The 20,573-nt window shown below is 41.4% G+C and overlaps 2 protein-coding genes across 3 annotated transcripts; one reads left to right on the plus strand and one right to left on the minus strand.

Annotated features, from left to right (window-relative positions):
- The first annotated feature begins 1,475 nt into the window (after positions 1 to 1,475).
- On the plus strand, positions 1,476 to 12,474 carry map3k12 (mitogen-activated protein kinase kinase kinase 12). The gene is given in 15 exon segments (XM_056385012.1): positions 1,476 to 1,989; positions 3,340 to 3,863; positions 5,380 to 5,563; positions 5,686 to 5,877; positions 5,990 to 6,148; positions 6,472 to 6,630; positions 6,771 to 6,879; positions 7,075 to 7,184; positions 7,454 to 7,570; positions 7,673 to 7,807; positions 7,921 to 8,546; positions 8,549 to 8,643; positions 8,738 to 8,805; positions 8,975 to 9,272; positions 10,099 to 12,474. Coding segments are annotated over 14 exon segments (2,871 nt in total). The 5' UTR covers positions 1,476 to 1,989; positions 3,340 to 3,400; the 3' UTR covers positions 10,255 to 12,474.
- A 559-nt stretch (positions 12,475 to 13,033) lies between these two features.
- Positions 13,034 to 18,964, minus strand: LOC130174807 (poly(rC)-binding protein 2-like). 2 transcript variants are annotated; one of them, XM_056385014.1, is made up of 13 exons: positions 18,805 to 18,964; positions 17,866 to 17,999; positions 17,731 to 17,754; positions 17,607 to 17,639; positions 17,352 to 17,468; positions 17,120 to 17,251; positions 16,894 to 17,022; positions 16,674 to 16,748; positions 16,350 to 16,391; positions 15,898 to 15,970; positions 15,746 to 15,801; positions 15,395 to 15,564; positions 13,034 to 14,271 (listed from the first exon to the last, which is right to left on the minus strand). In XM_056385014.1, exons 2-13 carry the CDS (start codon positions 17,932 to 17,934, stop codon positions 14,235 to 14,237), a joined length of 957 nt encoding a protein of 318 aa, XP_056240989.1. In that variant the 5' UTR covers positions 17,935 to 17,999; positions 18,805 to 18,964; the 3' UTR covers positions 13,034 to 14,234. The 2 variants fall into 2 exon arrangements, with proteins under 2 accessions (XP_056240989.1, XP_056240988.1); XM_056385013.1 differs by having other exon boundaries at positions 16,332 to 16,391.
- Positions 18,965 to 20,573: the final 1,609 nt, after the last annotated feature.

A 20,573-nucleotide genomic window follows, 5' to 3' on the forward strand; every position in this document is an offset into this window, starting at 1 on the left:
TGCACAAACTGGACAGCGCTGTCATGCTGTCCTCTTCAGGACACAGAGCAACACTGCATCATTGCTGAGCCAAACGGGCACCAACTATTTGTTGTTACAGAATTTATGTCAGAAACAATTTTATTTGACTACATGTTATATATATATTTCCTCAATCTTCCTTATGATATAAGGAATATATCTATTTTTACTTTTATATCAATGTTTATGTGACCAATTCTTAAATGGTATAAAGATTGGAGCTAGGAAATACATGATGGACCAAAGACTGCTGCCAACAAAATGTCAAACATTTCTGTGATCAGCCAATCAGAGTTGATACTCCAGTTGAATGCATGCAGGTACCACTCAGCCCAGGAAGCACCAGCAGGGAGCTATGCCACCGGATAGAAGAGGCATAGTATGAGGTTCCATTTTGCCAAAAAAATATATCCACATGTGCAGTGTAATGTGGACCGAAAATGTGACAAAACATTTGACTGTCTATTCAACTTCAAATTGAACTTCAGTTCTATCTTGACAATCAGATTGTAGTGGATGGATTGTGGTACCCCTTGTTGTTTGACTGTGTTGTTGTACATGTGGTCCTGATGTGTCATTTGAACAACACAGCACAACACAACAACACAGTCAAATGACACACCAGGATGACATATACAACAACATGTTTTGTCACATGTTCAGGTGAAATAAACATGTGAACATATTCTTGGCACAAATGGAAGCCCATACAGAAGCACTACACCTATGTTAAAAACCCAAAAGCTTTTTCTTATGTATGCTAGATATTCCCACTTCATAAGACATAAAACTAATTATTTTATCATGTGGTTGAAAATGTTGACATTGTCATTGTCATTGTCATTGTTGATGACAGAAATCTCCATTCAGGGTCATGTGACTCATTTATTATGTAGCAGGTGTAGCTTACTCATAACCTTTATGTTACCATACTGTAATAAACTAAAAGTTGTATGTGCAATATGTTTCCAATAAACCTACAGTTCCTTTTACAGTGTAGGAGGAACAATTACAGAAGCAGAGCCTGTTTCACCTCACAAAACTTTTTAGACAGACTTTAAAAATGTGAACCTTTCCTTTAAGTCCAGTACAACGAGAACTCCTGTGCTGGTATAATACTTAACTTAGTTTGTGGTAATTTGATTACACACAGGAATAGACTCCACGTGAGGACAAAAGAAACTAAAATAGAAAAGGTCTGAAAAATAGATTTCGACACAAGGCCCCTCCACATGACAGGGCCAGACAATTAGCTAATAATGTAGGACCCATCTTAATTGATATTGTAGTGTAGTGGTGCAAATATCTTCGCATATTTGTCACCAAATCAAATTACCAGAACCACAGGAGATGGTTGAACCTGGGCCGTGTGGGGCTCTTCAGGGTCTTGGGAACCCGGACAGTTGCCCACCTTGCCCCTTTGGGTAATCCAGCCTTTGACAGCGGCACACCAGCAGCCAGGGGGGATTCAAGTGTGTCTTGCTCAAGGACACATCAGCAGCAGCAGGATGGATGCTGATCCAGGACCAGATTGAAACGGCTCTCAATGTAGAAATCAGTGAATGAAAAGTGCCCAAAAATGACAAATTTTTGCGAATGGAAATAATGGATGTTATGATGGAAAAGTGATAGCCTAGTTCTCTGTGTGGCTGTGTTTGCAGAGGGTGCGGGTAGCGCCCCCTGGCGGCGCAATTCGCATATCCGTGACGTCAATTCAGCACTGGGAAAGAGACAGCTCCCTCCCCCAAAAAACCCAGCGCGCCTCACGTTGCATGGGTCCCCGGTTATTGATAACACAATTTGCCCGCTGGGATCCATCCCAGTAGCGTGAAACTCGTGGATATAGAAACTGGAAACACAAGAGACATCACGGACCGAAGAAAAACAACGATTTGCTCATTATCACCGACAAATAGAAAGCCGAGCCCACCCCTTCACTTGACAACGCGGCATCAACCAGGCAGAAAGGTATGGGAATGTCATACTATCCAGTTAAATGCTGATTGAATAAGAAATCAGGTATCACAGGACGGCTAGGTATGATGCCGTTGCTTGGTGCGGTAGCGTTCATACTGCTCGCACTGCACCAATGAACTGATGCTGCCAAGAAACGAATCATCGTCGATGAATGTTAGAAAATCATATTTGTGCAGCGAGAAAGCTCAGATTACGAAACATTTGTGTTGATGCCAACATTGAGTAAATGTACAGACGCTGCGGCAGTTTCACTTGGCATGGACCATAGTAAGCATAGGGCTTGCAATTCATGCACGTCGGCTATGATGCTGCTGAGTGTCATCATCACATCCTCGGTTATTTAAAGATTGATCTTCCTGCGTTTGTGTGTGTGTGTGTGTGTGTGTGTGTGTGTGTGTGTGTGTGTGTGTGTGTCTGTTCGTGTGTGTGTGTGTGTGTGTGTGTGTGTGTACTGCTCCTTCGCACAGGCCCGGTGGTTGTTTATTGCCCGTTTTTTCACGCTCTCATTTCGCTCAGTCGCCGTGGATCTTCTCATGCAGTGGTGCAGTACAAGACATGGAGCTGGTGTAGGATATGTGAATTGGGTACATGTGCTCCCCCCCACCACCTTCACCACCACTACCACCCCCTCTCCCCCCTGCTCCCCCCCGCTCTCTCACACACATGCACGCACGCACACACGCACGCACGTACGTACACATCCACACCGAGGTGGTTATGCAATTGGTCATATTCTTCAGATGCACACAATGCTCATCACTTGATGCATGACGAACGACATATGGGAGCTGCCGAGTAGCTCTACTCTGATGCTGTCAGGCACTGATGCTCCTCAGAGGGACAGTTAAAGAACAGGTGACAATCAGGGCTGTGGACTGTACAACCTCCTTTGGTCGATTCATTCATAAAGCCCATCTCCACTCTGGGTGATGGCTCCACTGGGCAGGCTGGTTTTCCCATTCATAGACACAGAGATGAGGCTTTACTGCATGATTCAGACACTATTTTGCTGTGGACATGGATCCACTAAGTGGTTAAACTGGGGGACTGGCTGAATGCCCAGCTCACAGCACTGTTTTGTGTTTTGCATAGCTTGAATGAAAGAAAAAGTTAGTGTAAAGTCTAGTAACTTCTTAAAAGATCAAAAGAGGCCGTAGAAGTGAAGGTATAGCAGTCATTTCCCCGCTGGACAGCTCCATGTCTGAAAGGAGCTGTCCAGTGCTGAAATTAGTCTACACTTGTTCATATCTTGAAAAGAAATAATCACCAAGGTGAAATATGGTAATAGTGAAGATTATAAATCATTCTAATGAATTTGTTATCATAAATCTTCTCCTTCAGGCTTGCTTCTCATCTTTCCATCCTCCATCCACCCTAACCTGCTGTGTTGGGGAAACCCCTGATGAGTGGGACCTGTATCCATGAGCCCCGTGCCCCTTCCCCCTCCCTGTCAGGCTTCAGCACCCCCATCTCAGAACCCCCCTATCGAAGGCTCGATGGAGACACCCCTGCCTGCACCCCCGAAACGGACCTGACCCCCACACAGTGTGTTCTCCGTAACGTGCTGTCCATCGACACCGGTGGACAGGGGGCACCGGGTGGCAGCAGCCCCACTCCCAGTGATGGACCCTCAGCCCACTTTGACAACAGCGTGCTAAAACTCCATGAACATGAGGTCTGCCAGTGTGGCGGCGGGGCCGAGGCAGGGCACAGTCCAGAGGCTGGCGCTGTTCGGAGCCAGTCGGAGAACATTCGGCTACAATCAGGAAGTGGAGGTTTTTTGGAGGGACTGTTTGGCTGCCTAAAACCAGTCTGGACCATGATTGGAAAGGCCTACTCCACTGAACACAAACATAGCCAAGAAGGTATGTGAAGAAAATGTTCTACCTCTATGCTATCTGACCCCCTGCTGTGTTTTGGACAATGTATTTAAATGCCACAGAACAAAGAAAACTCAGACAAGTTTATGACTTAAACATGTAATTTAGTCATTTAGTATATGAAAGTATTGTGGTGCCTTCGTAACCATGGAGATGCACCATGGAAAATATCTGAGCTCTTGGATGAAGCTTGACCTGATTCAGAGCCTTAAGTAAAATTACCAGTCCAACAATCTAGATACACTCCAGTACAAAAATCCTACTTTTAAAATCCTATTTGAGTAAAAGAAAGTATTAGAAATAAAAGTACTGCAGAAAAAATGTACCTTTAACTGACTGACATATTATTATACTGTATATTAAACTACATAATTAGATTGTTAGTGATGCATCTGTGCTTAGGTAGCATTTGTATCTGGTTGAGCTAGTTTTAGTCATTTTATATACAATGAAGTCATGAGATGATTAGTGGGGCAAAAAAGAAGAAGAAAAATCTGCAAAAATTTGTTTTTCATTTTTTGACTTTTCTTTATTGTTTGTTTTTTTTCTTTATGAAATTGTGGATCATTTGGGCCTTGAGTACTTATTTAAATAAAACTGTGAGAAGTTTTGAGGAGGGAATCACTATTTGTAAGAGGTCACAAGTCTAAAAGGTTGACAACCACTTGTTTAACAAAACATAACTAACAATACATTGTACTGTTAGGTATGCATTATTATATGTCAGGTATATGTAGTGAAATAGAAGTGTAAAGGTTCCCAGATTGCACTTAAGTATAGGACTTTAAATTTTAAAATCCATAACTGGACCTCCATTATTTTCATTGCTCTCTAACTTCCACCATGTCCTATTGGAAGCATGACTGTGTTTATGGGTTTGTCAGGCCAGCGCATTCACAGTCATCAGCTACAGTGAGTTTTCACAGCTGGCCAGGGGGAAGCGTCATGCGAATCTGCCTTTGCTGCAGCTCTCCAGAGATCTGGACACTTCAGTGGACCTCATGAAGAATTGATCTGCCTGTCTCTTTTATTCTGCCCAGCTCTTCTCTCTTTAGTGACCATGCTCTCGCAGTCATTTAAGCAGTGTCACTATGACAGTTGACAGACAGATTAGACTATAGCATAAGTGGATTGTCATTTTTCTTCAATTTTCCCCTTATCTCTGGATAGAAATAACCACTGTCTACTGTCAATATACCATTTGTTTGAACATGGCAGGTGCTTTATATGATGTAATTGTGTCCTGCCAACCTATTCGAATGTGTAGCATGGACCTAGCATTTGCTCAGCAATACTCCTGACTCCTCCCTGTCTAAACTGGCCAGAGCACATACTGACATTTGGAGACATTGCAATGTGTGATGGATGTAAATCAAGTAATTACTCAAAGGGTGCTACTGAAAAAATCTGTTGTAGTGCCTGTGTTCATCCTGTGAAACTTTTCAGAATTTCACATTTACTCATCGAGTTTTGTCCTGTCAACTTGTTGGTCTGCTTTTAGAGTCCTGGGAGGTTCCTTTCGAGGAAATCTCAGACCTACAGTGGGTGGGCAGCGGAGCACAAGGGGCTGTCTTCCTCGGCAAGTTCCACGGAGAAGACGTGGCTGTAAAGAAAGTGCGGGACATCAAAGAGACGGAGATCAAACATCTCCGCAAACTCAAGCACCCCAATATCATTACTTTCAAGTGAGGAAACTCATGATATCCTACAGGGTCACGTATCACCATACCAAGCGTTTAACTGTGTAAATCCATTTCTTTTTCTAGTCGCCTGTACTATGTCATCTGACTGCCTTGTCTCCTTCTAGGGGCGTGTGCACCCAGGCTCCTTGTTACTGTATCTTGATGGAATATTGTGCCCAAGGCCAACTGTATGAGGTGCTGAGGGCGGGCCGTAAAATCACCCCTTCCCTCCTGGTTGACTGGTCCATGGGCATTGCGGGTGGCATGAACTACCTACACCTCCACAAAATCATCCACCGAGACCTCAAGTCCCCCAAGTAAGTCAACGCAGCTAGGCTACTGAGAAATTCAGCCAACACAACACCTGAAATTTCATAACTGATTCTTGATTATTTACGTGTAAAAGTCAGTGTCATCTCACCTTTGCAGCATGCTGATTACACATGACGACCTGGTGAAGATCTCTGACTTTGGCACCTCAAAGGAGCTCAGTGACAAGAGCACCAAGATGTCATTTGCCGGCACCGTAGCCTGGATGGCTCCTGAAGTGATTCGGAATGAGCCAGTGTCAGAAAAGGTTGATATCTGGTAAGTCTGATAAACATCCTCATTTTTTCTAGCTGAGATACGCATGGCTTTTCTTCACTCAGTGTGGCATTTATCTTTAATGCACTGCAGTAGAATTGCAGATAATGTATCAGTATTGTGAGATTTAATCATTTGTGATTTCAGTGTTTCAAAGTTATTCATTCCTCTGAGGGACTTTTGGTGATATTTTCTGTTTGGTGACTGTTTTGTGTAACTGAGTTGTCTTGTTGGGATGTTGTATGTGTGTAATTTCAAATCCCTTTTAAAGAGATCTTCACCTCAATGAGACTTCCTGAATAAATAAAGCTTGACTTAACTTAAAGGTCATTTGGAGTGGTGCTGTGGGAGATGCTCACTGGAGAGATCCCGTATAAAGATGTGGACTCGTCTGCCATCATCTGGGGTGTGGGAAACAACAGCCTTCAGCTGCCCATACCAGAGAGCTGCCCGGATGGCTTCAAGATCCTCCTCAGACAGTGCTGGTGAGCAAACGTCTGGAAACGGACAGTTGGAATGAAGAAAGAAAAATAATGAGCACAGCAAGTCTGGGGTTTAAGGACTTTATTGATTTTACAGTGCATTGTAAATGTACACAGCTGTCTTTCCCATTTTGGATTTGCAGGAACTGTAAGCCCAGGAATAGGCCTTCTTTCCGTCAGATCCTTCTTCATCTGGATATAGCATCAGCTGATGTACTGTCCACTCCACAAGAGACGTACTTCAAGTCTCAGGTATAGTTGCTTCTTTGCTTCCCCATCTGAATATATGAAGCATATATGCATCACAAATCATACTATGATGTGCACAAACAGACACAATACACATGATGCGCAGTGATCAGACATTAACTGCCATCCAAAAGAGAGCTGGCTTTAAAGTCAGCTCTGGCTAGACACAGCTGGTTAACAGAAACATGCTCTCTTCAGGCTGAATGGCGGGAAGAGGTGAAACAGCACTTTGAGAAGATTAAATCTGAGGGTACTTGTCTCCACCGCCTTGATGAGGAACTGATCAACCGACGCAGGGAGGAGCTCAGGTCTATTTTTTTTTTTACTAGTAGCCCATCGTTTCATGTCAACTCAGGGTGTCACACTGTACCAAATGAGTTGTAACCAGTGGTTGCTGGTAATTTCACTATGTTGGCTTACATGCATGAGGCCACTTTCCCTCTGTCCTATTTCTCGATGTCAATCCTTTGTCCGCCCCTGTGGATGAAATAAGTGCTTGGAGTGCACGTTTATTGTAGAGGATTTGGATTCTTTCATGCGGATGCACAATGACATCAGCAGCCTCTTTTCTTCTCAGGCATGCTTTGGACATTCGCGAGCACTATGAGAGGAAACTGGAGAGGGCTAACAACCTTTACATGGAGCTCAGTGCTGTCATGCTGCAGCTGGAGCTCAAGGAGAAAGAATTGCAGAGGTACAAACAATATTTTTGTAAAATGCACACATTCTTTGAAAATTAAAACACACACAGCGCATTAACACTTTGGTGTCTTTGGTGTCTGGTATTTCTATCCAGGAGAGAGCAGTCGTTGGATAAGAAATATCCAGGCTTGTTTAAGCACCATAGCTCCAGACAGAGCAGCTCCTCCAACTCCATGGACAAACTCATCAAAAAGAGAAATGTCCCACAGAAACTGCCCTCGGGAAAGAGGTGAGAGATCTCTTTAGTGGTTATTTGATAAAAGTCTGATATTGACAGGGACAAATGAATATTCATTAGGATTGTGGATTATAGTTGTTGACTAATCCCTCCTACTCTTTCAGGCCAGACATCCTCAAGTCTGAGGTAATCATTCCCAAAATGGATTCCTCTGTAATGCAAGTCACTATCCCAGCCTGCCCCAACAGAAGCTCCACTTCTCCCAGCCGGTCTCGGAGGGTAAAGACCCGTCATCGCAAGCCCGGCAAGGGCAGCAGTGGGGACCTGGCTGGACTTAAGGCGAATCAGTCCTCTCCTAATAGGGACACAACAGCCCAGGCTAACAGTTCTACCAATAACACCTCCAAGCAGCTCCTGGAGCCCTCTGCAGCCCTGCGGGGCCTCAGCCACGAGCAGCAGCAGAGGCAGCTATCCTCTTCCAGCCCTGACCTCATCTGCACTACGCTAGAGGCAGAAGCCCAGGGAAAAGGGGAGCCCTCAGTGGGTGGGCTGGAGAGAGGGGGAAGCCTCAGTGCCTCTGCAGGTTTAGGGGGGTCAGAGGTGGGCGCAGCCGGTCTGGATGATCTCACAGAAACTCCTCCACGCAGTGACACTCCCAGTGAGGATGCCGCATCGTTCCCGTTCTCCAGCAGCCCAGACTCACCATGTGGGAGGGGGGCGGCAGCAGGACGGGGATCTCTGGGATCTCCACGCCTGCCTCATGACGGGGAGGACAAAGAGGAGGAGCAGGTGCCCTGAGGTTGCCCCGGGGGGCGTCAGGGGGAATTGGGAGTCAGCACCTTACACCTTCAGCTATTCTCTACAGGGCAGCTATCACACGCAAACAGGTAGAGTGCCGGATATCTGTTCACATTCCTCAATACTCCTCTGGTAATACTTTGATCATTTCCACTTGTGTGTTTTTCATGTTTCTGACTACAGAGGCGTGGAGTGTCATCAGAAGAGGAGGAGGGTGAAGTTGACAGTGAGGTTGAGTTACCACGGAGACGGTGAGTAACTTGATGTCCCTCGTCACTGGAAAATTCCCTCAAGCTATTTTCCCTCTCTGACAAGATACTGAGAACTAAGAATCATTTTCAATTTGTATCATTCTTCCATATCATCAATGCTGCAATTTTAAAATACAGTTTTGTTGTTGTTTGTTTTTGTTCTCTCCAGACGTCCGACCAGCATCAGCAAGTGCCAGTCGGTGTCTACCTTCAGCTCAGAGAACCTGTCGGTATCGGACGGTGAGGAGGGCCACACTACCGACCACTCTCACAGCGGTACTCCTGATGTGGTCAGCACCAACACCGACGACAGGTTGGACGACCGCAGCGATGACCTCCTCTCTCAGGGGTCGGAGATCCCGGCAGACAACACTGACCCCGCGCAGGCTTCTGATGGCCTGTCGGAGAGAGACGGAGCCCTGGGCCAGGCCAAAGCTCAGCTGGACGCTGGGCAGAATCTTAATGAGGTAAAGCAGCTCTACAGAGGATTGCATGTGTCAGTTTGTGTCATATACGTCTTATACTGACGTGAAAGCACCAACAAACTGGTTGAAAGTAACTAAGTAGAACTGTATTTATGAGGAATTCTGAGATACTGTACCTAAATATGTGCATTTTATGTTACTCTATACTTCTACTCCACTACATTTATATGGCCACTATAGTCACTGGTTATGTTTCAAATTAAACTTAAACTGCAATAAAATGTTAAAGATTAAACCATTGGTTCCCAACCTTTTAGGCTTTTGAACCACTTACAAAAAAGTGTCTTTGCCAGTTTTTTCATATGTCTGTCAGTTCTCTGATGGTTTCATTTAAATAACAGTTTGAGGCCCAAGAAGGTAAAATGATCCATATCTTTTTTCCTAAACCATTAATCATGTCACCACCCCTCAGATTTATCTGGTGATGCCTTAAAGGGGCCCACCCCCCAAGTTGGGAACCACTGGACAAACCTACTACTATCTGAAATAGTTCAAACTAGCTCCACCATGACCAGCTACAACAGTAAAACACTGATTATGCATTATTAAAATGTAATAATGTCATATATAAGTACCTTTAACTTTGATACGTTAAGTACCTTTTGCTGATAACACTTTTTTTGTACTTTTACTTGAGTAAGATTTCAAATGCAGGACTTTTACTAGTAATGGGGTGTGTTTACATTGTTGTATTGATACTTTTACTTGAGTTAAGGATTTTAACACTTCATCCGCAGGTGTCAAAAATGCCTAACATTGGCCGTAGGTTGTGTATGACATTGTTTTCCTCTTCCATCTCTCCATTCAGAGTCGGGCCCTGTGTGATGATTCGGACTGCGACAGTGCTGAGCTGGATCAGTCAGGTAGTGGAGAGCCCAGCCGCCCCCCCAGTGCTGGAGCATGGGTACCGCCATCTCAGCCCTATCAGGGGTCTCCACAGGCGCCACACACAGGACCTCCATAGATCAGTGGACACTAGCAAAGACCTCCAGCTACCCTACAGTGAACAACCATCACAGGCGTACACCAATCTGTCAGTGCAGTACATTACTGTTGTCATGAGGGATCACACCTACTACACCACTCAGACTATGACAAGTTGACTTATGGTGTCTCATAAGTTTGTTGGCTGGCAAACCTACATCAGATGACATAGGGCATTTGTCATAACCTGACATCAAATATTTTGGCAGCTTGTGACATCAGATAAATGTCATTTAAGTTCAGTAGGGTTTTTTAGGCAAAATAGTTACCAAGGTAACCTTAGCCACAGCTCCAGTTCAGCAAAAACCCTTTCACAGACGCACGCACTAGAAGATACCACACTTGTAGTCCTTTAAACACTCTAACCCTCACTCTGGGAGCATCCGTCATGATACTCCACACACTAATGCATCAAATACTAATGAATAATAATGTAAATATCCAATACATACCACATGAGAAATATCTAACTTTATTTTATTTGTAAGATAAAAATGTAAGACTAAACAGTATGCAGCCCTGTGAACAAATGCATGATTACATGTTTATAATTTATGGTTTGAATGTGTCCGTTTTATATTTTGTGAAAGTTTACACTTTTTTAATCCTGAAAGTATTACTTGAGTTATTTTGTTTTTGTTAATAAATGTCAGCACTCAAGAAAAAAAAAAAAAAGTCAAAATGGAATGAAAATCTCACCAGGACATGGATCATGATGCATAACTAGGATTCTCAGTAGGTGATTTTTTTTTTTTTTTACCCTCCTACTACTGAGTTTCAAATACACATAAGACATGCGTGAGGTTTTTATGAAGCTTATCAAATTTGTGACCTCAGGGTTCATTAAAAATGCACTTCTGTCATTGTATACACACTCAATGCCAGTTTATTAGGCACACTTAGCTTAAACTAATTCAGTCTAATACAACAGTCCTCCCGTCATGGAGGTTGTAATGCAAAGTTATTTTTGACATTTTTTCAGAGACACGTTGATTCAGATGTATTATCATCTTAGAGGATGTAGTTTATCATGCTGTTGATCTGTGTTGCATTACAAAGAGAGGTGTTAGTTAGGCTACCATCACAGATATAATTCGGGTGGACAAATATAATAAAAACACCTGTCAGTATAATGTAATGCAATACAATTCAACAGACCCACAAACTGCAGGCTCCAAAATGACCACACTGTTAATTGCGTATCACTCTGAAACAGTTTCACATAGTACTGAACATTATAACCTTCATGAATGGATTTATGGATTTATTGCAGGACTATTATATCAGACTGTTAGCTTTAGCTAGGTGTACCTAATAAACTGGAAATTGAGTGTATACCAGTATTGCTCTACTGGATTCTGAAATTGTTGGCTTTTTCTTAGTCTTATATTTGTGTGATGTGCATTTGAAAGGCGGTGAATGTGTTCATAAAAATGACCTCCTCTGACATGCACTAGCGTCGCTAACTAAGTCTGCTTCAGCTAACTCAGCAGCAAACAGTAAGAGAGTGCTCCACTGACTCCAGGTGGATAGTTCAATCAATGGAAGGGAACCAGAGATATCTACTCACAACATGACTGACAGCAGTTGTGTTGGACATTCAGGTGATTCGTTTTCAGACTTGTAGTCAACTGACTCTGACTCATGTGACATCACTTGAGGCAGAGTCTGTTTCGCTGTACGAAGCCACAAAAGGCGTTATGCAACGTTTTTCACGTGTGGTAATTTAGTCTCCCCAAAGACATATAAAATCAATTTTGATCCCCTTGATTCCCCTTTTAGAAATGAACCAAAAGGAGTACTATAGCTCACTATATTGGCAGGCCTCATAAAAACCTCAACTGTACCTTTTACCCTTTAATATTACTGCGGAAGTAGCCAGATAAGGAATAGAGCACTTCTCTGTGGTGGTTACTAGTAGAACAGTAAGTATCCTTTGGGTTTGAATAGAAATGTTTTGTTTTTATACAGCATTGCACATTGTACCTGTAACATAGGAGTTATATCGAAAGCAAAATATTATGAGCAACAATAAATAATGTATTGGTTAAAAAAAACGACAACAAAACCAAACGCGTGTTGTTTGTTTAAAGAGACGGGCCATGTTATAGCTACAGTTTGTGCTGTTGCTGCGTCACGTAAGACAGCTCAACAAGAAATAAATGACTATTTTCAATGACTTTAAGCATGTCCAAACTGATCCAGTGTCATTTCTTGACTTTCAAATTTGCCCTTTGACAGCTGTCCTTCATTTAAAAAAAAAAGATTTGAGACAGGACCATTTTTTGGATTCATAAATCAGAATCACTTTCTGATTAGACACCATTCATAGAGTTGATAAGATGTAATTAATGGCTTCATTACAACTTAAAAAATAATTGACTAATTCTTCATGACCAGTTATTAATAAGAACAACGTCTGGGTTGTCAGATTGTTCCTGGGTTCCTGCACTGTCATACCAACATGTGTAACATAAAATTTGACTTATTAGAAAGTGAGATACCAGAAACTGTTTGTTAAAAGCTAGCAAATTCTTTCCATAACCTGGCAACCCAAAAGTTGTTGATGGCTTATAACTGATCAGTAAAGCATTATTAAACAATTTATTAACCATTAACAAAGCCATTAATTACATCCTATAAAGCCTTTACAAAGGGTGCCTCATCAGAAGGTGGCACCAGTAAATCCAACACCGATAACAGGTTAATAAAGGGGTCTTGTCAGCTGCCTGTGTGAAAAAGTAAACTTCACAACAATGGGCATTTAAGCATTTCACATCTTTTTTATTTCTGCATTTCATTTCTTCAACAATTTAATTGCACCCAGATCTACAATAGTTTGAAAACGTGCACAAAACGTGAGTTTCTTCATCCTGCAAAGAATAATAAAAAATAAAATCTGACCCAGGCAAAAAAGGATAGCAGGAAACTAGTGTTAATTCTATAATTCTCCTTCTAGTTAATCATAATTTAATACCTCAGCATAATATACTTATAAAGACCAATATGTCTTGTAGTTTTGCCCCTTGCAGCATTCCCCAGCCCTGCAGTTAAAAAAAATATTTTCTCTATTTAAAACAAACATTTCAATGTTATTATTATCATCATTATCATCATTACTATGGTCTTAGTAATTTCAGAGAAAAGAAAATATTTTCCTCTCATTCAGGCCCACTCCTAGTCACCAAGGCCCACCCACCCTTATCAGAATCCAGTACACAACAATGCTCAAAAGTCCTGATCAAGAAGTAAAACGGATGGAAACACAGGAATGACACAAAACAATTACTCAGCAAATTAGAGGTGAAACATTATGTAGCTTAAAATTCTCCTTTGAACCCACACTTGACAAGGGATAAATTACCTTCTCACTAAAAGGTTGTTCCTGCATACATCTTCAACTGGAGATCATTTACACCCACTGAAACCCGTTAAAACCACAATTCCTCATTCAGGAAGTACAGCTTCAAACAGAAGATGGCAAATATCAATGAATTCTACTCTTACAAGGAGCTGTGTATTAAATAAAAATAAATAGATATTTAAAAGGAAGGGAAAGAACAGTCCATCTATAATGTTATTGTGTTTTTTTTCTTCATTTTTACATTTTCTAAGAAAAATCTGACATAAGAAAAACATTATTTATGCCTTTTCAGATTTTTCTAAAACTTTTTACCTATATCAAGAAGATCATACAGATATACAGCAAAATAAGGAAAAAAAATACAACAGAAGGAAGTCTTTAAAAACTATATGCAAAGGGAATTTAAAAACATAATAAATAAATAAAATACCAATATCATGATGAGGGTGTAATTACAACTGAGTAGGTGTCTAACCAAAGCAGAGGAGAAAACAGTGAGTTTATAGTACTTGGTTTTTGCATTAAGTTCAATAAGGGACCTCTTGGTAAAAAGTAGGGGGAGGGGTTACATTAGGTGCTGATGAAGATCCTCCATGTCAGTTGGCTGCGAGTCCAGTAGCTTCAGAAGACAGCCTGACGAGAACAGAAAAAGATCAACCTTAATATTTGATTAAAAATACAGCAAATTAAATATTTACATAGTGTCATGTTGCTTGATGTGTTGCTTTATCTAAGATGGAACAATCACTTTAACAGTTGCATAGTAAAAAAATAAAGTCTCACTGGACTTTCAAACAATCTGAGCGACGAGTTACACAGGTTCAGTTTATGCCACAGGATTTTCCCACAGAATGTCCGTGAATTTCATAAAACATCTGCCTGAAACAATTAATTCAAATCCAGATGTGCAAGACAAATATTTACATTTACATACTTCCTTCTGAAATGATCTATAAAAACTGAGCTGGCTGATGCTTTGATAATAAATACATTACTCCTCATCCTTCTATAATGACGTAAACTTTATTTTATACAGTACCTTTCATGTGGGTTAAGGGGTAATTCAAAGAGCTTTTTGAGACTCCACAACAAATAAAAATAATAAAAATGTAATAATAAAACTGTAATTTTCTAAGTTCACTTAAAACCTAGCTACTCATTCAATTCAATCCCTTTGTCACTGCAAAGTGTACAATGAAATGACTTGTCTCCAGTGGTACATACAGTAAACATAACTATATACAGTAACAAAAAGTAAAGACAAGTAGACACATTACAAATGGGAATGGATATTTTTTCACACTTCACAATATGAACTAGGGATAATTAGGCCAGTTTTTACAGTCAGTAATTTCTGTTAAATTCTGCTGTCTTTTCCCTCCCGTTAAGTGATCAGCAAACGCTCTCAAATTATAGTGGTCTGATGTGACGAAAGCTTTGGTAAATGTTGATTTTATTTTGAGGAAGTAGAACTTCCTGTCTTGCCCCCTGCTATTATTACTCATGAAGGCACTCAACAAAGTTTGCAACTTGCTGGTCGAATGGACACATGATAAGAAAACATTAAAATCACTTCAAATAAGCTGATTGTGTCATTGTCCAGTGAATGTGGAACACCTTTCTACATTCACAATGAAGCTGACAAACTGCACTAGACAAAGCAAACAAACCCTAAAACACTGCTGTGTTGTTGTGTTCCTGTCAAACTGCTGCTCTGTGATGGATGTGTTGCAGTAGCCTACAGGCTCTTTCTTACCGGGCATTGATCAGGTACTCAGCCAGGCTGATACTGGCATGGGAGCCAGTGATGGTGACCTGTCTGTCAGTTGAGCCTTCCACAGGGTTGGCAATCTTGATCTGAGCCCCTGACATCTGACGGATCTCATTGATCTTTGCACCCTGACGACCAATGATGCAGCCAATGAGCTGAAATAAGAAAAAAAAAAAAAAAAGTGAGAACATATCCACGCCTTCAATCCCACTGGGCAAATAAAACAAACTAAGAAAACAGGCTATTTAAAAAAAAAAAAAAAAGAAAAGAAAAAGGCATAATGTTTATTTGCCAATATATCACACATTAAATAAGCAAGAGATAAATGCGACTTACATCATTTGGAATGGTCAGCTCATGAGAGCCAGTTTGTGCAGAGGCATCCATCCCAGCTGAAGAAATGCAAAGAAACCCCATGAGAGTGTTGACTAAGTGGATTATTACAAATCTACAGCAATCACACTCCCTCTTTCAATCTGTCCACCTACCCTGGAAGCCCTGGTTGCTATGTGCAATGGGGAAGGGGCTCTGCTGCATGGCCAGCTGGTGAAGTTTGGTAAGCTGTTGAAACAACGGTGGAAACGACATGGAGAGCAAAACAAACAAAGACAGACAGAAACCATGAGTGAGGAACAACTTGAAAAGAAACATAAAAGTTGAAATTTTGTAATTATTTCCCTTTTGTAAGTGGTTATAGTGATGATGAGAGGAAAATGTGAAATGGAACATGGGACCCATGATTTAGCCTTAAGTTTTTTACAAAAATGTTGAGGTTAGCATTTACTCTACAATTTCTAGAATTATTAAAATGGATGCGTCTATCAAGCAGTGGTGGTTGAACAAAAGAAAGAGTCAGAGGGATGAAATAAGAAGGTGGCATGGCTTCCCAGGACCGAAGTTGCAAATATATTGGATCACTTACAGAGGGCCCTTCACTTACATCAGGCTGTGGAATGGCGTGCTGCCCTTGGACAGCATATGCCTGCAAGGAGAGAACAGCACTTAGGAGGGTGTGGCAGTGTCACACACACACTGTACTCCAATATCCATCAGTCCTCTGTCCTTGGTGTGCTACAAGAGCAAAGCCAGGCATGCTACAAACAGCACACCAGCTACTAACAATACCCTGTGTATAATCTAATGCCTTTGACCAGAGCTGCTTCGGGACAAAGTGAGGATATCTTTCAGTGACCACTGTCAGGCCAAATATTACTGGGGACAAATCAAGTGGAACACAAACAGGTGATTTCGTTTTTTTTTTTACCTGACCACCTGCAAAGATGACAGGAGAGCCTGAGGGTTTGGGTCTGTACGGGATGGTCACTCCCTTTGGTGGAGACTACGAGAGACAGAAATATTCACCATTGACTATTGAAGCAGCATCAATATTAACACAGAAAATAATAAATCATCAAGAGTATCAATCAATAAGAGTCACTGCTAACTTTCCAAAGGAGTAAAAGCACAATAAACAATGTCTGTACCTCGAGCATGACGACACAGATCTGCTTGACACACTCAATAATGGACTGTGGGGTCCCTGCAACGGTGATGGCACGCTCTGTTGAGTTGGGCAACATGTCCCCTGCTACTTGTACCTGAGCTCCTGCTGACTGTGGAGACACGAACATAAACAACAAGAGTTAAGACACACCAGGGATAAGAGACAAGTTCAAAACTATGCAAAAGCAAAGAAATACAATGACAAACCTCTCTGATTTCCTTGATCTTGCAGCCACCCTTGCCAATGAGTGAGCCACACTGGCTGGCAGGCACAACGAGGCGCATGGTGACTGGCGGTTTGCTGGTGGCCGTACTGTTAGTCATTGAGGTGCTGATGTCCTGGAGGGAAAGTGACCAGACCAGAAACCATTGAAAATCTGAATGTTTCAAATCTACTGCTGTAACATATATCACTGAAGACGTAGCAAGCGTCTCTAACCTCCTCGAGTTTCTCAATGATCATGGAGAAGGCTTTGAAAATGGAGGTGGTGGGTCCGGCAAGGGTTATGATCCTCTCCGGACAGTTCCCCTCTGAGATGTTGATGCGAGCACCACTCTGCATAGACGGTACAACAAAACAGGAAATGTCAAATCAGTCCCAGCATCATCATGTGATGTATGAGTCAATGTCACCGATATTATAAACATGTCTCTTCTTGTTTGCCCAAATAATTAAGAAAAACAAACACGTTACCTCCTCTCTCATCTTCTTCACTGACTCTCCTTTCTGTAAGGAAAGCACAAGTATACAATATTTACAAAACACGCCAAGGGACAAGATGTAGATAGCATCATTCTGGCAGTAAAAACAAACATACCTTGCCAATGATGCTTCCAACCTCCTACAGAAGAGAACAAAAACGCATGTTAAATGATGACCCTTATTAGAAAGGGAAATGAATGCAGACTTCAGAGGGCCATGAGATTTTGAGTTTGCATGCAGCCACACTCACCTTCCCATGCATGAGTAGCCTGATGGTTAAGGTGACATTAAGTCCTCCTTCAACCAGACTTGAGTCCATTACTGCAGTTGAATTCAGACACTAAACTGGCCAACAAAGTGAGTCTTTGGTCACTGGCTGAAAGTCTGAAACAGAGTGGAAAATGTGACCATCAGAGACAAATGTAGTTACTGGAAAGTATGAAGACATCTCAGAGGAAAGCCTTGTTTAGTAGAAAGCTGCTGTCAGTGCAGCTCAGTGAAGTGATGCAGACAGTTAACATCTTGTAGACCTTAACTGTAGTTTAATAACGTTAGCTGGCCACTTCGAAAGAATGAGACGCTTCAGTCCAGTAATTCACATTAGACTGGCCCGAGTCCACTCATTCACGTTAGCACAATGACCCACTGTCTCCCCGTGGTAACGTCTATATCCTGGAATTAAACAGCTGTGGCGACATAGCTTGTCGTTTTATTTTAGGAACATGATGTGAGCTACTAGAACTTCTTCTTTAAATTACGGTAGGTTCATGCCGAGTGTGTATCGAGAGAAGTAACAGAAGGCTAATAGGACGACGTTAACATCGCAAATCCTATTTCAGAAAGAGCAACACAGCTAGTCACGCGAACAAGATTTGTATGGTGAGTTAGCTACAACTATAATATTTTCACTGCAACTTCCTAAATATCTAAACGAGTTAACAGCTGTAAGATTTAGCCAGACTATTTGAAAAACACACATGAACCACAGAAGCTAGCAGCTAACTCTTGATCACCCATCAGGCTGAATACAGTTCGGTAATTTTCCATACAGCTCGCTAGCGTTAGCATCCTCTGTTCCAGGGAATAGTCGGATCCCGCGGCCTACGGAGCGCGCTGAGGCACACTGAGTTATTCCTGTCCTTCACTCTGAAAGGGGGGAAAAACAAAGCCATATTTCTGGAAGTCTTACCCGAACCGTCCCTTGAAGTGTGTTCAGGGGGTGGGTAGGGTGGCAAGGGTAGAAGGGGAGAGGTTCGGGAGGGAGTTTTAAAAGGATCCGGGGAAGAGGGAAGAGACACCGCTGTTCGATCGGACTCCACTCTTCTGCTTAGCACAAAAGACAAAATGCTTTCAACTTTGACCTCCCCACTGCCCCGCCCCCCGACCAGGTCAGCCCCGCCCACCCAGAGGTTTTTCACCCCACGAAAAAAAAGAAAAAAAAGAAACATCAAACATTTTGGTGAAATATAGGCCAAGCTTGTGAATTTTGTAATTAAGTAGGGACACACTTTTTGTTTGCTTCCCCCTGTGTTCACTCTCATTTATTTTAGATATGCAGAGTTTTATCAATGGGCAGTACAATTGTGCAGACTGATGTATTTGGTTCAAGGCTGGAATACCAACCGGACAAAATTTATATATAGGCTATTATAAATTTGTACAACATCAAGCACAGTATCACCTCTGACAGATCCTCTGTCCCCCGTCTTGTAGTTGTGTCAAGTTCTACTTCTAGGACCTGACCTCTTTTAGTTTATAATGAGCTCATTTGTTGTAGAGTTATGTTTTATCAAATTGCTTCGAATTTTTCTGTCAAGTAATTAACACACAGAAAACCTATCAATAGCTCTAACAAATTTTCTAATAATCACTTCTTTTTCATGTGTAAAATATCAGAAAATAGTGATGCCCATCATAAAGGTATATTATTTTTTCCTGAATCCCAAGTTAATATATTCAGATTTTGTTTGTTTTGTCTGAAGCTTACATCAGAGAAAACTGGGGAACTAGCAAATATTCACATTTGATAAGCTGTAACCAGAGAGGTTTGGACATTTTTTCTTGAAAAATGATTAAATGATTAAATTAAATGATTAATAAGTTATCAAAATTGTTACCAATTAATTTTCTGTCATTTCATTAATCAGATATTTATTCTCTAGACTCCTGGTTAGTGACTGGGTGTCTATGGAATATAATGAGACTACCATGTGGGGGTCAGTAGGGGCCCAACAACAAATTTTTGCCCAAGGGCCCACTGAGAAATGAATCTGGCCATCAGTATTTCCTACATAAATCAGTTTCCGATCATTTTGGGTAAATTTCACACAAACAACAAGCTTCAAACCGTGTTTTCAAGATTTTGTCTTTGAAAACAAAGACTGTAGCACCTTCATTAAAGATGTGAAGAACAAAACTCAAGGGCCCTCAATATTTTAATCCATTATTTATTTATTTAGTTTTTACAATGTTTTTGTTTAATTATTATTGAAACACCAGTAAAATAACAAAACATTTTGGATAGGGTCTTTCTGCTATGAGTTCTGTTGCATTTTACTGATGATACTTTTCTGGTTAAGTTTTGAATTTTGGACATTTACAGGTATGGCCAAAATTACTTGGCATCCACTATTCTCTATTCCATTTTTAATAGAACAAACATGTTGCTTTTGATTCTTGATGTAACATATTCTTGATGTACCCATACTCTGTTTTTAAATCTAGGCTAAAGACTTTTATTCACTGGCCTTTTTGGCTCACTAATCTTTTATCTGTTGTAATGTCTATATATTATGTGATATGTCTGTATTTGTCCCTGGTTGTTTATTGTTGTTACTATCATGTTTCTCTTTGTGATTTTACTTTTAGACTTCTCAGCTGGTGGTTTGACCCTCTCTTCTTGAACACACTGCTCCAGTTCTCTCATGGCTGCTTTCTCCCAACTGTGAGTTTCAGGTC

The sequence above is a fragment of the Seriola aureovittata genome, chromosome 9 (assembly GCF_021018895.1).
Source record: "Seriola aureovittata isolate HTS-2021-v1 ecotype China chromosome 9, ASM2101889v1, whole genome shotgun sequence".
Taxonomy (NCBI): domain Eukaryota; kingdom Metazoa; phylum Chordata; class Actinopteri; order Carangiformes; family Carangidae; genus Seriola; species Seriola aureovittata.

What these genes read in the sequence shown, in the direction of transcription:
- LOC130174807 (XM_056385013.1), bottom strand. Translation starts at nt 17,934, where the DNA reads ATGGACTCAAGTCTGGTTGAAGGAGGACTTAATGTCACCTTAACCATC. An exon ending in TCTGTGTCGTCATGCTCGAG is followed by an intron (nt 16,749 to 16,893) that starts GTACAGACATTG and finishes TGTCTCTCGTAG; the next exon opens with TCTCCACCAAAGGGAGTGAC. An exon ending in AGCTGACCATTCCAAATGAT is followed by an intron (nt 15,565 to 15,745) that starts GTAAGTCGCATT and finishes TTCTTATTTCAG; the next exon opens with CTCATTGGCTGCATCATTGG.